The 16,803-nt window shown below is 37.6% G+C and overlaps 1 protein-coding gene across 2 annotated transcripts in view; it reads left to right on the top strand.

The window, feature by feature from the left end:
- Positions 1-16,288, top strand: part of Slco4c1 (solute carrier organic anion transporter family, member 4C1) — a 51,661-nt gene extending 35,373 nt beyond the window's left edge. The window contains exons 9-13 of one of the 2 annotated variants that reach the window (NM_001002024.2): positions 418-571; positions 3,509-3,699; positions 8,768-8,832; positions 10,221-10,358; positions 13,463-16,288. In NM_001002024.2, coding sequence (NP_001002024.2) covers positions 418-571; positions 3,509-3,699; positions 8,768-8,832; positions 10,221-10,358; positions 13,463-13,623 — 709 coding nt within the window. In that variant the 3' untranslated portion in view covers positions 13,624-16,288. Of the gene's footprint in view, positions 1-417; positions 572-3,508; positions 3,700-8,767; positions 8,833-10,220; positions 10,359-13,462 lie in introns of those variants that run through there. The other variant, XM_063267565.1, reaches the window with a different exon arrangement.
- The last annotated feature ends 515 nt before the right edge of the window (positions 16,289-16,803 follow it).

Here is a 16,803-nt window from a genome sequence, read left to right as displayed (position 1 = left end):
CTCACCTGATGAACAATCTGTAGAGACAAGAGCTCTTCGCTGCCACAAAACCCCGATATTTACTGAGACATTCAATCCGGTTTTCTTTTGTCTTATTTGACACCATTCCTCTAAAAGGCTTACCCTAATCAAGTGTGCTTCCCCAGTGCCTCACCCATGCATGCAGTCAACAATGTGTGTGACACAGTGATAATTAGGCTTTGTGTTGAGTAAGGAGAACACTTCAGTCTATGGCTGGATGTAGGTTAGTGTATGCTAAGTCTCATGGAAAAGCAGACATTATGTTTTATGCATTTAGTACTAACATGTTGAGCAGCTAACTAAATGATACAAAGGCGAAATGCAACTGCTTTTGAGTTGTTCCCAAGGCATTCTGTTGAAGAAAATCTCACCTTATCTATCTTTTCTTATTTACAGAACAGGAGAGATGGGGAATCTGACTGCACCTTGCAATGCCAATTGCAATTGTTTGAGATCCTATTATTACCCACTCTGTGGAAGTGATGGAGTCCAGTATTTTTCTCCCTGCTTTGCAGGTTGTTTAAACTCAGTTTCAAACAGGAAACCAAAGGTAGCCATGTTTCCTTTTACCCCAATGAATATGATTATTGTCTTGAGTCTCCTTGTGGGCAATTCTGTCTTTTCCCTCAGTTTCCTTTCCTTTCCCAGTTTCACAACCCTGGCCTCTTCAGACTCAATCCTTCATGTCTCAGGCAATTCTTGCCGAACTCAGCATGGCAATTATATTACCATTTTATATTTTTGTTTTTTCTCCATTATGAGAGCATGATTATGAGAACATGGTTACTATCCAGTAATATGATGAAACTGACTAATTTTTAAATTTCACACACCATGGATACATTGTAAAACATCCAAATCATTAATTCCGTTTCAAATATAAATTTACTTTTAATTTCTATCAATTTGCCTAGAAATTTCTTTTTAATATAATTAAATAATTTCAGACAAACCACGTAACTATCTTAGCAGGCAGTGTGCTTTCCTTTCATGTTTGAGCCAGTGGATTCCATCCCACAGTGTCCTATGTTGTATCCTGCATATGTTGTGTGGCAGGATATTGGATCGCACTGTAAACTCTGAAATTTGGCTATTGACTGAAGAAAGCTCTTTCTAGCTGTGGTGTGGCTCAACCCTTAGCACACACCTTTAATCCCAAACAATGGAGCTAAAGCTAGTTTGTACAAGGAAGCAACCATGTTTGAAAGTGGTGTCTTGTTGAGTGGCAGACAAAGTGACTAATTCAGAGAAAGACTGGACAGAATAGGATATGCACAATTCTCAGGAGTACAGAGAAAAAAGGAGAGAACAGCACTAAGAGGGAGAAGGAAAGGAGGCAGTTTTACTGGAACGGTTGTACAGAGACAGGGTGAAGAAAGAACAAACTAGACACAGATGGAGATAGAACAAACCAGAGAATGAGAAAGAGCCATTCAGTCAAAAGCCAGATTGAATTAGTCAGCTTGGAGGAGAGTTTAAGTCAGTATAGCAGAGTTTACTAGGAAGGGAGGAGCTTATTCAGCAGTAAGTCTCGGAGGCAGAAAACATTCTAGGCCCAGATTAAGATTATATAGAGTCTAGAAGTTTCAAGGACAAGGCCTAGGTTAGCAGACAGAGGCAGTAGGCTTTGGAGACAACAATTACTACAGGAGAATAAATTACTACAGTGTTGACATAAATTTGCCTATTTTCCAGCATTCAGGAGGCAGGTCTCTGAGTCTGAAGCCACCCTAGTTAACACAGTGAGGCCTTGTCTGAAAATGAAAAGAGAAAAACCAATGTCAGAGAGCTTAAGATTTCAGCCATTAAATGGACGGTTGTTTACTCTAGTTAAGTTGGAAGGCTTTGCTTTCAAGAACCTTGACAAAATGTAGTAGTATATCAATTGTCAGAAATAAAAGTCCTACAAGTGAGCTTGGCACCAATATAAAGTAAGAACTACCTACAAGGTAGGGGTGGGTGACTAGTATTTCCCTGTAGTTGGAAAGTCTACCATGTGTGTACCTATTGCCTGAGGAAGCGAAGAAGATACTAGATTCCCTGGAACTGAAGTTGCAGAAAGTTGTGAGCCACCATGTGGGTACAGGAATTGATCCCGACTCCTGCAAGAGCAACAAGGACTCTTAACCGTCTCTCCAGCCCGAGACACACTTTTCTTAGGAGCTATTTCATGATAAAATATACATGATAAAATGCTTGTGCTTTTTCCCTCAGAATAAATAATATTTTCTGTCAGTTACCCAAATACAAAACTGACATTGGCTGAGAGCTCTGTCACATCTCTTACTTGAGTTTTTTAATGAAAGTGTAACAGAATACCGTAGTCAGTTTCTTATCTTAAGGTGTCTAACATGCCTCAAAGGGCAGGTGCATGCAGTTAAACATGAATAACCGAATCCCAGAGCTCACATGGTGGAGGGATAAGACTCTCAATAGCTGTCTCCTTGCCTCTGAATGTGTTTTGTGACACAGCAGATTCCCTTGCCCACAGTAAATGAGTGTCAAAAAATTTTAAAGTGTTCAGGATGAATGACTTAATTTTTAAATGTATATTTGAGTGTTCTTATATAAGAACACATGTTAGAGCATCATTTACATATTAGCTCTTCCCAAACCAGCACCACTGGTATTACAATTGCTTTAATACAGAGAAAGAATCTATCCTAGAAACCCTGAAAACACTGCTTTCTTTGACTTCCCATCTCGCTATGATTTTGTTGATGTCTTAAACACATAAAAAGTTTATATTAAAGATAAAAATTGAGATATACAATGCCTTTAGGACTTAATAAAGTTTCTAAATAAGCGATCGTCTTTCTATTTGGATAAAACATGATCTTTCTTGGTCATTACCTTTCACAATATTATGATCGTATAGTCATACATCTATGCCTATATATAAGTATATGAGAAATAACCGATATGCTTTTTAGAGCAACTACTCCTTTGCTATCATTAACATGTTATAAAAAGGATAACTTGTCTTCTGTAAGGTAGATCAAAAGTTCAGAAAATGTTGCTGTTAGAAGCAGCATTTTGTTAAAGTTGTGCATACAAGGTAATTTTACCTTGGCACTTATCAAAATTATAGTGTTTGTTCTTTCGAACTAGTGCACATAATGAGATTGCCAGCGTGGATGCCTCTGTGCCCCCTGTCATGGAAAAGAGGAGATAGAAGGAAGACATTATCTGAGCAATTATGATCTACTGAAAGTAATGTATGCAGAACACGAGAAAGGGTGTAACTGTTAGATCCCTGTCAAGTTGTTTTATGTCATGAGCCGATAATAGGCTACAAGTTGGAGTAACAGCCACAAAGTCAAGCACAGGTACTGCGTATATGTGGCTTGTTACAATTTGCTTCACTTCTTACAAGGGTTAATGGCTCTCAGCACTACTGGCTGTCACACTAGACAGTGACAAGATGATACAAAAGGCATTTTCAAAGCGTACAACGACTTTGACATTTTTTGTGTTTAAATTTCAGGCATATTATAATTGTTCCTGTATTGAAAGGAAAGTCGACATCACTTCTACTGCAGAAAGCCCTGATTTTGAAGCAAGGGCTGGAAAATGTAAAACTCAGTGTTCAAACCTGCCCATATTTCTCGGCATCTTCTTCATCACTGTGATTTTTACCTTTATGGCAGGTACCCCCATAACTGTGTCCATATTAAGGTAAGCATTGCCCCCCACAACTTGCATTTCCTAGAAATGTATGTTGTGAACTTGGAGATTCAAGGAGGCTTTGATTGATTTAAGCAACACCTTCCTGGTGCACCTCGAGTTCTCAGATTCCATAGAAGCCCAGGTACCTGCGGTTTAAAGACACTAACACAGGAAAAGCCTTACTGTTTGCCCAGGTGGCAAGCGTTTGGCATTAGTCTCTCTGCGGGTTTCCCACATGACTGGTGTGATCTGGAAACTGGAAGTTGTGTGGAAGTCTTCTGCCATAATCACAGTCTTCTTTTCTAAGTTGAGAAGTGGGTGCTGGCAAATCAGCTCCCTACAAAACACTAAGAAGCGAGCTGTCCTCTCGGCATCAGCTGAGGTTTCTGCTTACTGGTGTTTTCCCCCCTTTAATGCCACTCTACAGGAGTTTACCTTCCATCTGGCAGTTTTCTGCCTCTTTCCAAACAAGTGCCGGGCCTTTCTCTTTCTTAGCACATTAATTTTCAGTATTCACCCACTATCATTCATACCTTTAATAAGTGGAAGGTATATCACTGTTAATGATATTAAGTGTTAGCATTGCTCTCCCTGAGACCTAGAGGTATTTAGTAAAGTAATTTAGATTCTATAACTGCCTCTTTAAGTGCTTGGTTCTTTGTTCTTGTGGTTTTTTGGTGCTTTGGAGTTTTAGATAACATTTCAGTATCGAGCACAGGCTGGCCTTGAACCTGAAGTTACTCTTCTTCTGTTTTAGGCTCCTAGGTGCTGGGATTACAGGCTGTGCCTGGCTTATACACTTGTTTAGAAAGAAGAGTCATCTTGTCTGTATCTCACGTGCCTTTCCTTTGTGGTGGTGTCAGACGTTATTGTCATTGAGCAGTCATTAAAGAAAGAACTCTTACTATTATTGAATCCAGAAACTGTTTTCTCTCTCCTCACTTTATATCCCTATCTTGTCTATATGATTTCAGTCTCAATGGTAGAAGAAGTGATAGTACTTGAAGATTATTTAACAGTGATACTAATACACACACACACACACACACACACACACACACACACACACAAAGTTTTTTAGCAGGAGTATAGTGTTACATGCCTGTAATCCCTGCCCAAAAGGGAGGGGGGTTGGTACAAATGCTAGCTTATTTTAATTGACATCAAGATACATTGCAATAACTACTCCATTAAAGCTATATGCGTTACTATTAAATATACTGAAATACGCATATGATATAAAATTATTACCACAAGCTAATTCACCATCTCTCAGGTCATTTTTAATGTGTATGGACACACGTGGTAAGAATGAGTAACATCCACTCATAGCAAATTTCAAATATATAACACAAATTTGGGGGTGGGGAGGATCAGTGGTTAATGCAGGGTCTTACATAGGCTGGGCTGGCCTTGAACTTGCTATGCAGTTGAGACTCTTCTGCCTTATGGCTGACACACTATGCATTCCATCTCCAGAATTTAACCTGCACAGTCAAAACTTTGCAACCTTTGCAAGAATTGAACCATTCGTTTGACTTTGGCCTCCTGTAATTATGACTTTTCTCTATACACCTCAAAACAATCTTAAATTTTTATAATTTGTGTACATTTGTACGTGTGCACATATACCATGGTGTTGCTGTAAAATTAAAATAATGGCTGTCTTTTTACCCTGCACTAAGTCCGGCACTGTGATACCCCAAGACATCTGGTAGACATCTTCATCTCAGTCAGCAAAGCCTCTCACCTGCTTTGCTCCATCCCATATCTCACTGCCGATGGCTTCTCTCTGAGCCTGGCAACAATCTCTCTACCCATCCAGTTCCCAAGGCAAGTGGCCACCATGCCAGAAATGTACATCCCAATTCCATGGTGGCTTAGTGTCTCCAGCCACCACATACTCTCTAGAACTTCAATCGCCACATGAAAGAACACACATCACAATAACCTCTGATTCAATTGATAAGATATAATTTGCTCATCTAGACACACAAAGCCCTGTACACATCCATCCCTTAAGAATATTCATATGCTTCACTCCTTCTTTAAATGAGGAAAAAGAATACCCTTGGCAGGGAAGGGAGAGGCAAAGATTAAAACAGAGACTGAAGGAACACCCATTCAGAGCCTGCCCCACATGTGGCCCATACATATACAGCCACCCAATTAGACAAGATGGATGAAGCAAAGAAGTGCAGACCGACAGGAGCCGGATGTAGATCTCTCCTGAGAGACACAGCCAGAATACAGCAAATACAGAGGCGAATGCCAGCAGCAAACCACTGAACTGAGAATAGGTCCCCCGTTGAAGGAATCAGAGAAAGAACTGGAAGAGCTTGAAGGGGCTCGAGACCCCAAAAGTACAACAATGTCAAGCAACCAGAGCTTCCAGGGACTAAGCCACTACCTAAATACTATACATGGACTGACCCTGGACTCTGACCCCATAGGTAGCAATGAATATCCTAGTAAGAGCACCAGTGGAAGGGGAAGCCCTGGGTCCTGCTAAGACTGAACCCCCAGTGAACTAGACTATGGGGGGAGGGCGGCAATGGGGGGAGGGTTGGGAGGGGAACACCCATAAGGAGGGGAGGGGGGAGGGGGATGTTTGCCCGGAAACCGGGAAAGGGAATAACACTTGAAATGTATATAAGAAATACTCAAGTTAATAAAAAAAAAGAATATTCATAACAACCTGTAAATGTGCAGAGAGGAATCTTAACATCTGCCTCCATGTTCTCCTGGGGGCTACTCTCTCGATCCAGTCTCCTCCCCTCTCTAAAACTTTTCTCCCGCCCATACTTCCTTCTCATCCAATGACAGGCCTCATTCTATCTTGTACCTGCCGTCACCTGTATGACATCGTCCTACACCATGGTATGTGTGTAGATGTCTTGAAAGTGACGTCTTTCAAGAGTCAAGTTTCCCCCTTCACTCCTGTTGTTCTGGGAATTGAACTTGGGCGACTACTCTTGGCAGCGAGAGCTCTCTTACCAGCCTGCCCTCTCTCTCTCCTTTACTTCCTAATAAAGTTGGTGCTTCAGGATGCAAGTATGAGTGAGAGCACGCTAGTATACAGTACTTTGATTTTTGTCTGTTTTATCTCAGCACGACATACTGTAAGCTCATTCGTGCTCTACACATGGCGAGACTTCCCTTTCCTAGTGTGGTATAATATCACATGCCACATTTTCTCTGTCCGTTCATCTGATGATTGACTTGTTCGATAGCTTAACTATTGTTAATGACTTCAGTCAACGAGAAGGGCAGCAATCTTTGACATTGTGCTGGCTCGCATTTTACTTATGATTTTAACTTCTCTGAGAGACTGCTGTCTGTCTGTGTGTTATCAGCTCTGTTTCCTTCTAGTAGTTTATACTGGTTTGCTTTTCCCCATTTCCGCAAGAGCACTTGGTTTCATGTTATCATAAGAAATGAACTAAATGGAGCAAGATGGCTTCTCCTGTGGTCTTGATGAACATTTTTGAAGAACATCTGTTCATGACTACTGATTTTGATATTGTTTTCCACACTGTTTCATGCCGTGTCTTCTTTGGAGAACTACCTATTCAGATAGATCTTTTGTCTATTTTCTCATTATTATGCTACTTGAATTTATGATTTGAAAGAAGTGCTATGAGATGCCTCATTTACCTGTGCTTTCCTGTACCCTGTCTCTTAACTGTGCTTCCTTTGCTGTGCAGACTCATTGTGGGATGCTCCTATTCGCCTCTATTTTCTTTGTTAGCTTTTGTTTCTGATATGATAGCCAGAAATGTCACTGCTGAAATGAATATCAAGAACATCAAGAACTTTATGTTTTATTTTTTTTTCTGCAAGGATAAGACACAGGATTTCTGTTTAGTCTTTAGTCATTTTGAATGTGATTTGTACACAGTTTGAGATAAGGGTCCAATTTCATTCTTTTGCATGTAACTTTAGAGTGTACAATTTTCTGAACATAATTTATGCAATGCAACCTTCTTCTCCCTACTGTGTGTTCCTGACGGCCGTGTCAAACATCAGTTGCATGTACATAAATGTGTGTTCTGTCCTATTGATCTCTGTGTACATTTTTATGGTGTCAGACTCAGTCTGTTTTTATTATTATAGCTTTGTTATTGTAGTTTGAAATCTGGTATTATTATACCTCTAACTTTGTTCATATTGAACAAAATTGGTATAGCTATTCTGGATTTTTTCCATATGAATGTTATGTTTCCTATTTTTATGAAGTTTCATTAGCATTTTGATGGAGATTTTATTCTAATTGCCTTGGATAGTAGGGGCTTACTGACAACATTATTTTGATTCATGAACATTGAAATGTCTCTCTGTATGTGTGTGTCATCTTCCAACTTCAGTTTTACATTATTTTCATATCCACAAGTTTTATCCCTTTTGTTTAATCCATGATACTTAATTACTGTTGTAAGCAGGATTTTTTCTTAGTTTCCTAATGAGTAGAAGTGTAACGAATAGTGTTGACTTGATAAGTTCCAATTTATTAACTTCATTTTTTCGTGAGAATAGTTCTGCTTGTAGAGGCAATGTTTTTGTTTTTGTTTTCTTTTTTTGTAGGTGGAATAACAATCTAAAAACAGAGAGTGTTTCTTCTTTTCCAATTTGTATGTCTTTTCTTGGTTTTTGATACTTAAGTCTTTTTGACAGAATTTTGAACATGGACAGAGCGCCTCGTCTCCTACTCCCAAACTCAGAGCATCGATTTTGTTGCATATAATTTTGTAATTTGTGACTTCTATTGTGCTGAGGTTCAGTCCCCCTGTGCATATTTATGAAAGATAAATATTGTAACTGAATGCTTCCCCCCCGCTTTTACTTGTTGAAATTCACAGAAGCTAGTGACTTTTTTTGCTGTTATATATGATGCTTTACCACTGATAATATTTTTCTTTTGTAATCCCAGGATAACTTACTGGTAAGATTTTGCAAATATTTTAATTTGCACATTTACTTGAGAAGAAATGCTAAACTTGTGTCTATAAGAAAGTGTAGCTATAGTTAAAAGATACCCTGATGTTTTTTTTATCATCTGTTTTAAATATGTTTGCAGGTGTGTCAATCACAGACAGCGATCTCTAGCACTGGGAGTGCAGTTCATGCTTCTTCGGTTGTTAGGTGTGTTATTTAAAAACATTAGTATGTGCTGCTTTGGTTCATTAGTGTTATATACATGTTACATATATGCTAAATTAGTGTTACATATATGTTATATATATATATATGTGTGTATATATATATATATATGTGTGTGTGTGTGTGTGTGTGTGTGTGTGTATATGTTGCACACCAAGTAAATGATGAAGGATAAAGAAGGCATAGTTGTCATTGGTAAAAGTTTTCTAACATTCATGATATAGCAATGCCTACATGTATGAGAATACAGTGACTTAGATCTCACCTGTCTGGCTTGTTATCTATTGTTTCCAGTCTCACTGCATTAAAGGGAATGTCTGATTTATTTGAAAAAATAAGTAATTCTTACTCAGTATTAACTTTAATACTTTCAGTCTTTATTTGTTTGAGTTCACTAATATTGAATATATAAAAGTGGGGAGGGCCCCTTACATGTGGAAGCACATGGAAGCCTCCTGGTATGTGTATGCTGTGTGTAGGAAATGATCATATATGTCTATATGTGGACATGTTCACCCACACATACTTTAATACATGCCCACGTGTGTGTGTGTGTGTGTGTGTGTGTGTGTGTGTGTGTGTGTAGATACAAAATGTATAGACATGCACATAGTAGTTTATCATTATTTGTGTACCAAAACCAGTCTTTTTATTTTCTAACTCTATCATAACCAATTTCAAAGAGGTAGCCATTTATTACCTTATGAAAGCAATGAACTAAATTACTTATTAAATTAACATTTTTAAAAGTCAGGGAAATGGATTTTGAAAGGTATTTTTACTACAAACAATGGATTTGTGGCTATAACTGCATTTACCTTAATTTAATGATTTTGCAGATCATCAAACATTACATGGTACCTTATTACTGTTTATAGATTTTTGTATCAATTAAAAGAACATTTTTTCTAAATTTTTAACACAATGTAAGAGTAAGATTATCTTTAAATTAAAAGAAAAACCCTTTATTTCGTGTATGTATACATGTATATATATGTGTGAGTATACATGTGCGACATATGGGGAAGAGAAGACTTTGAAGAGTCTGGTCTTTCTATTACATGGGTTCTGGGGATCCCATTCAGATTGCCAGACCTGGAAGCAAGTGCCCTTACCTTCTGAGCCATCTTACTGGCCCCAGCACAAAAGTACTTTTAAAAACTAATTAGAAATATGTAATTACTTATAATTATTTAAAATATTTTGACCAAGTTTGTTTTAATATATCTTTGACTTAGATATGAATCAGCTAATGTATATGTGGATAAAGTCTATTTGTATTATATAAATATATGTTTATCTTTATGTATTGAAACCTGTATTATAATCTGTATTCTTCACTATTCTCATTTTGCCTCTAATTCCTCTAGGCACGATACCTGGGCCAATTATATTTGGCGTCACAATAGACAGCACGTGTGTTCTGTGGGACATCAATGAATGTGGAACAAAGGGGGCGTGTTGGATCTATGATAACATCAGGATGGCGCATATGCTGGTGGCTATAAGTAAGTGGGCATCTCGATAGGGACTCACAGTCTAGTTTTGTTGCAGTGTGCAGGTCACCCTGCAGGTCTGAAGCTAAATGAAGCTACCCATTGGACGTCAGAGTCTCCAGTGGCCTCTGCAATTTCAGTCTTCTTCAGTAGAGGAAGAATAAGATTTACATTTTCTGTGTATCATGCCATGGTTTTTAGGAAGAATTTCTCTTAAGTTTGCAGAAAGTATATAAAAAAAGATTAAAGAGAATTTGAAAATCTGGAATAACTGTCATCTAAGTGTCTGGGCTCTGAAAACAATGTAAATTGTGTGTGTGTGGGCGGGGGCATGTCCTGCAGCTACAAGAAGTATTTCACAGTTCAGAGGTTTTTGCCATGATATGATTAATTGTGTTGATGGTAGTCTATACATTCTTGGTTAGGTGACAAATTAAAGATAAGATTAAGGCAGAATAATATATATATACATGTATATATGTGTGTGTGTGTGTGTGTGTGTGTGTAACAATTTGACAGTTAAACATTTCATATCAATGTAAGACATTAAAATGTTTGAATATAAAGCACCCTTAGCAGGACATGCTAGTACACAGCTGTTATCCTAGAACATGGGAAGTTGAGCCCAGATAGGTATGAGCTTGAGTACAACCTAGGCTGTATAGTGAATTTCAGTCTAGCTTGGGCTAAGACTAAGTCTCTGTCTGTCTGTGTGTCTGTCTGTGTATCTGTCTGTTTCTCACTCTCCCTCTGTTCCTCTTTCTGTCTCTCTCTTTCACCCACACACACATATATGTGTGTGTGTGTGTGTGTGTGTAATATTTATATATTATACATTATACAATTATATATATGCAATACACATATAATTATATATATCACATATATGTATAAAGAATGTAAAATGCATAAATGTCATTTGATTTTCACTGCTATCATGTTAACACGGCAAGATAGATTTTTTTACCCTATATATTAACCAATATTCTGTCTGAATTAATAATTACAGAAACACAATATCTACTGAATAAATAAACAGTAAATATGTAAAGTCACAATTGTTATGGTAAATCTCCAGCCCCAAAAGTTTGTGCAAAAGCACACAGCTCAGATACAGTATTTATGAGCTGCTCACCTAGACTGGGCGGACCACGGCTACATTAATCTATTCCCCAGCCATGAGATCCTCTGCTACTTGTAACTTCTCCAGACCATGTGGTCCATCTTCCATCTGCCTCCTCTTTCTGCCCTTCCTCCATTGTCCTCTACCCTTACCCGACTCTAAAGCCTCTGGTCCCACCTTTCCTTTCCACTGCCCAATCATGGGCCCTAGCCTTTATTTGACCACTTAAAATGGGGAGAAGATTCACATGAAATCACCTGAGAACATAACCCACTCCTTGTCAGGGCAGTCTCTCTTGAGGAAGCAGAATTACCTCAGATACAAACAGCACCAGAGCACCCCAAAACACACAATGAGAGCAAATATTAAGTCTAGATAAAATTCATCTTATTATGTTTACTTAGTACTCAAAATTAGTTTTATTCAACTTGTTCATGGTTTTTCCTAGAAGAGGGGTGAAGACTATACTTAATTGTGGATGGATATATGGACAAATGTTTAGATTGTTGTTAGGCCTCAAGCCTACACAAAGAAGTACAGGCAACTAAGGCATGTTAAGAGCAGGATAATTTCCCCAGGTAACAGTGATAAGTTATCCAATATCAAATGGTCAGCTTTGAAAAACATGCGTACAAAACCATTATACAGACCAGGAAGGTTGTATTTGTGAATATATATTCATATATGTATATACATGTAATAACAATTAAAAGAAGCCATGAATTTGAAACAGAACAAGAACATGAGTATGTGGGAAGATTTGGAGGGAATAAACGGAAGAAAGAAATATTGTAATTGCATTTATAACCTGAAAAATTAAAGAGAGATGTATAACTTTAAAATACAAACCTTTCAAATACAAATGAACAGCCATTGAGACAGTTGTCTAGGTCAGTGATCTTCAGAAGAACTAAGTAAGGCTTAGATAGACCCAGGAGAATTCCTGCTATTCAGATGCCTTATAATAAATTTGCACGATGAGCAAACAGGAAGTTAGCCATTGAGAAATGACACTGTGAAAGCAGTTTCAATGCTGGCACTTAGTGAAGGAGAATACTACAGTGGACATCAAGTTATCTTTATGAAGTTGGGTTAAAAAGAAGTATTTGAGATAACTTATGTGGTAGATCTGAATAGATTGTTTTTGGCTGATATGGAAAGATAAATTAGGGTAGGTATGAAATATGACTTTATTCATATCCAGTCCTTTACCTAAGAACTCTGTAGCATATTTTTAACGTTTTTTAAATTTTTGACATGAAATTTCTTGATTTTATGCAATTTTAAAGATAGTGAGCTATTTTATTTCATTTTTCACTTTCGATTGCTTTTTCTTCCCATAAACATAGTATGTATTTACAAATTTAGAAATGTGTGACAGACCTTGAATGTAGTGTTGAACATTATAATTGCAGCTCCCTTGAAGCTAAGATCACTTCATCTGGGCCACATAGCAAAATGAAAACAGAAATGGGCAAAGGAATGTCAGTTAAAGTTCCTGACTCCTACACAACACACAGCACTAATTTTGTAGTTATTCTCAAGGATAAAATAATTGTTACTGTACGTTTTTATTTTTTATTGTTTGGAAACAAAATAATTGCATACATATAAAATCATACAAAACATTTCATTTACTACTACTACTACTACTACTACTACTACTACTACTACTACTACTACTAAATAATTTGAGGTAGGGTCTTGTTCTGTTTTAAGCTGCCCAGAAATTCCTTCTGATTAGGAAGGAATTAGTCTAATGCGGTTCGTGCCTCTGCCACGTGAACCCTGTAACTTACAGGTGTGGGCTACCGTACTCAGCCTCTCTTGTGGTTTACAATCTGAAACTATACAATTACTATTCTTTATAGTTATTACTTTGAAATAGGAAGCTTTTTTTATTTGTGAAGAAATTACTTAGTAGAAAGTTTGTTTTATTAATTGGTAAAGGTCTAAAGCATGGCATTTTTTGTTTCATTTTGTTTGTATTTAGGTGTTACTTGTAAAGTCATCACCATATTCTTCAATGGACTTGCGATAGTTCTCTATAAACCACCGCCCCCAGGAACGGAGGTATCATTTCAAAGTCAGAATGTAGTTGTGTCGACGATTACAGTGGAGGAGGACCTCAACAAAATAGAGAACGAAGGATGAGAAAGAAGAGGATACTGCTTTAGAAAAGTGGCTCCTTCCTGTCAGAACAAACTGTGCCAAGGCACCATTGTCTTGTCCGGGTACACCATGGCTTAAAACCCATATTTCAGTGGTCACTGTCTATGTACAGATTCCTATTTTTGTTAAAGTGAAAAACAAAAGACAAACTCAGAACACAACAGGCCCACGCCTTTAAAGTTCACCAAAAGCCTCAAACCATACAGATTCTTATTTATTTCCATTTTCTACCTATAAAATCACCACGGGGTAAACAGAACAATGGCCAACAAAACATAGTTAAAAGTTTATGCTTTAAACACAGCTATGCACACAAAGTAAAACATTAGTTTTTATTTCTTTTGCTTTTTTTTTCACATACCCCATACAGCCCAGGAAGTCCGGTAGCTAAAGATGACCTAGATGCCTGATCCTCCTGGACTTACATCTCATGTACTGAGGTTACAAGCCTGTGTCACCCCCATTGGCTCCCACTGTCATATTTTCATTCTTTCTTTAACTAGTTCCACATTAATTTTCATTGTTGATTGTTTGAGCTTATTTGAGAAGTTTACAGCACAAAAATGTAGGCTGGTGAAATTTATGTGATGGTTTTGGGGACTAGTTATTTAAAACTCATGGAATTAAAAGACATCTTTACAGTGTAATTAGGTTTTATATAATATATCCTCTCTGGCATATATTTTCATAGAAAATTCCAAGCTGATAGAAGGTAGGGTAATTATCTTTTTTGTGTCTCGATACCCTACAGCCTCAGAACTATCAGCAAGAAGTACGCATTTTCAACTCAGAATAAGAATTCTAGGAGGGAATTTGTTAATGTTGTTGACTTTTAACACTAAAACGTACGACTGTGATAGTATTCCTCAATTACATATTTTCAGAGAAAAGAACCAGCTTCCATAATGAAAAGTGCCAAGTAGACAAGCCAGGAGGACATAATGCACTATTGATAAGCGTCTATATATCAACTACTTTATATTTTATTTTACAAACTAATCACCTCGCCCATTCATGATAGTAACCCAAGTAGAGTTTCATTGACTAGCCATCATGCATTGCGATTCAATGGAAGTTTTAAATTCAATGATGCAGTTACTGAAAGCTTGAGTGTTTCCAACCACCTTATATCTCAGTAACTAAATTCCATCTCTGAAGGTTCCTGACGAAGTTACTTAAAATACTGAAGGAGTCTGTCATTGAGCATCAACAAAAATAATTTACTATTGTGAATACCATTTCTAATTAATAAAAGTATTACAGGGCTAAGGATGTAGCTGAGTGCAAATTCTAAATTTGATGCCCGGTCCTGAAAAGAACTATTCTGTTGTTTGTTTTTTTGTTTGTTTTTTTGTTTGTTTTTTACAAATCAAATCTTTTCCTTTAATTAGCTTCCCCAGCCAGCCCTCCCACATCTCTATCACCTATATTAACTCTTTATAAGCTTCGTGAATCAGTTTCTCCCTCAGGGCAACACAGGCCCAGAAAAAAGACCTGGAAGAAAATTAGAATTAGAGACACTAGAATTCACAGAATTTACATAGCTGTGCCTGGTGGTCATCCATGTATGGTCCATGACTTCAGAAACTTTTGTAAGCCAAATTCAAGAAAGAGGGATGAGCTAGGAGTTAGACTCATAAGCACCTTCAATATTCAATGAGAGAGGACAGTCTCAGGAAACAGACCTACTTATCTCAGGAACTTACATACTAAAAATCAATTTGAAAGAATTCAGCCAAAATTCAGGTATTTGGGAGGCTGACACTTCTATCATGCAAAGGGATAGTACAAGAAAGATAGGGAAATCCACACGATACCTCGGGGGAGAAAATTTCTCCTGACTTTCTGGGCACATTTTAAATACTGCGTCCATTGCGGCCAAGGGGACGAGAAGACAGCCTTTCTACAATCCCACGTGTGGAAGCATGGCAGTCTGTGAGGAGGATAAGCTAATGCAATCCTGAGAAGCTTAGTGATAGAAACACGAAGTGAGAACGAGAAAGAAAACAAGCTATCTGCACAGACAAAAGGGTATGTGGCCCCTCAGGGAGAGAAGTGAAAAGTCCCAGACATGTCTGTTAAACAGGTCAGTAGAGAATTGTTATTCTAATAGTTAGTGGTCATCAAATGGACGTCGTCTTCACTATACTCAGTTTTTCCTATCTCACTTTTTTTTTTAACAAACGTGCAAATGAAAATGGCTAAAGGAACCGATAATTTCGGCACTTGAATATACATATTTAGAAAGGATACCAACATTTGGAATGAAGTGAACACACTACTGTAATCATCATTCCCATTTGTAAATTCATGCAGATTACATGTGTTGGTATGCTGCTTTTAGAATATATTTTCATGATATGTATTTGCCAGAGCTTATAATTATTTTAAAATAACTTGCAGGTGTACCTGCTGTAATTTTGTACATAATTGAATATATCTTAAAATTTGTAATATTTTGATTTTCTTAACTGCGAAAAATAAAATTATAGTACTCTTTCTTAACCATGGAAGAACTGTATACATTTGACTTTGCTATGTAAATTGGAAGAAATATAAATACAATGTAGGCCTATTTTCTTTGTTGCAAACAACTCTGTAAATAATTGATACATATAATTTTTATTAAATCGGAATATTTATATTACACTGTTTTATTACTTTTTATTTCATGTCTATGGGTGTTCTGTCTGTTTGTACGTCTGTACACCGCATGGGTGCAGTACCTATAGAGGCCATAAGAAGCTGCTGAATCCCCCTGAAACTGGAGTTGAAGATTTTTGTGACGGCTTCTAAAGAGTTCGACCAGAGACAAGTTGAAAAGAGAACAAACTAGACATAGGTAAAGACAGAACAAGCCAGAAAATGGGGAGATTAAAACAGATTGCCACAATTAGTTTGAGGTCAGGCAGAGCAATTCAGGAGAGGGAGAGAGAGGAGTCAGGGGGCAGATGGATCAGTCAGTTTGGGGAGAGGAGTTTGGTCCAGAAGAGCTGAGCTCAATCAGCCAGCCAGAGCTCAGAAAGAACTAAGAGGGCAACTTACTCAGCATAAGTCTCAAGAGGCTGAAAACATTCTAGGCCTAGACACAATTTCACAGAGGCTAGAAGCTTCCTGGACTAGGTTTAGGTTAGCAGAGGGAACAGATAAATTGTCATCAGA

This window comes from Rattus norvegicus, chromosome 9 (genome assembly GCF_036323735.1).
Source record: "Rattus norvegicus strain BN/NHsdMcwi chromosome 9, GRCr8, whole genome shotgun sequence".
Lineage (NCBI taxonomy): Eukaryota > Metazoa > Chordata > Mammalia > Rodentia > Muridae > Rattus > Rattus norvegicus.
Note: the sequence above shows the minus strand (reverse complement) of the source record. Positions and strands in the feature narration are given on the sequence as shown.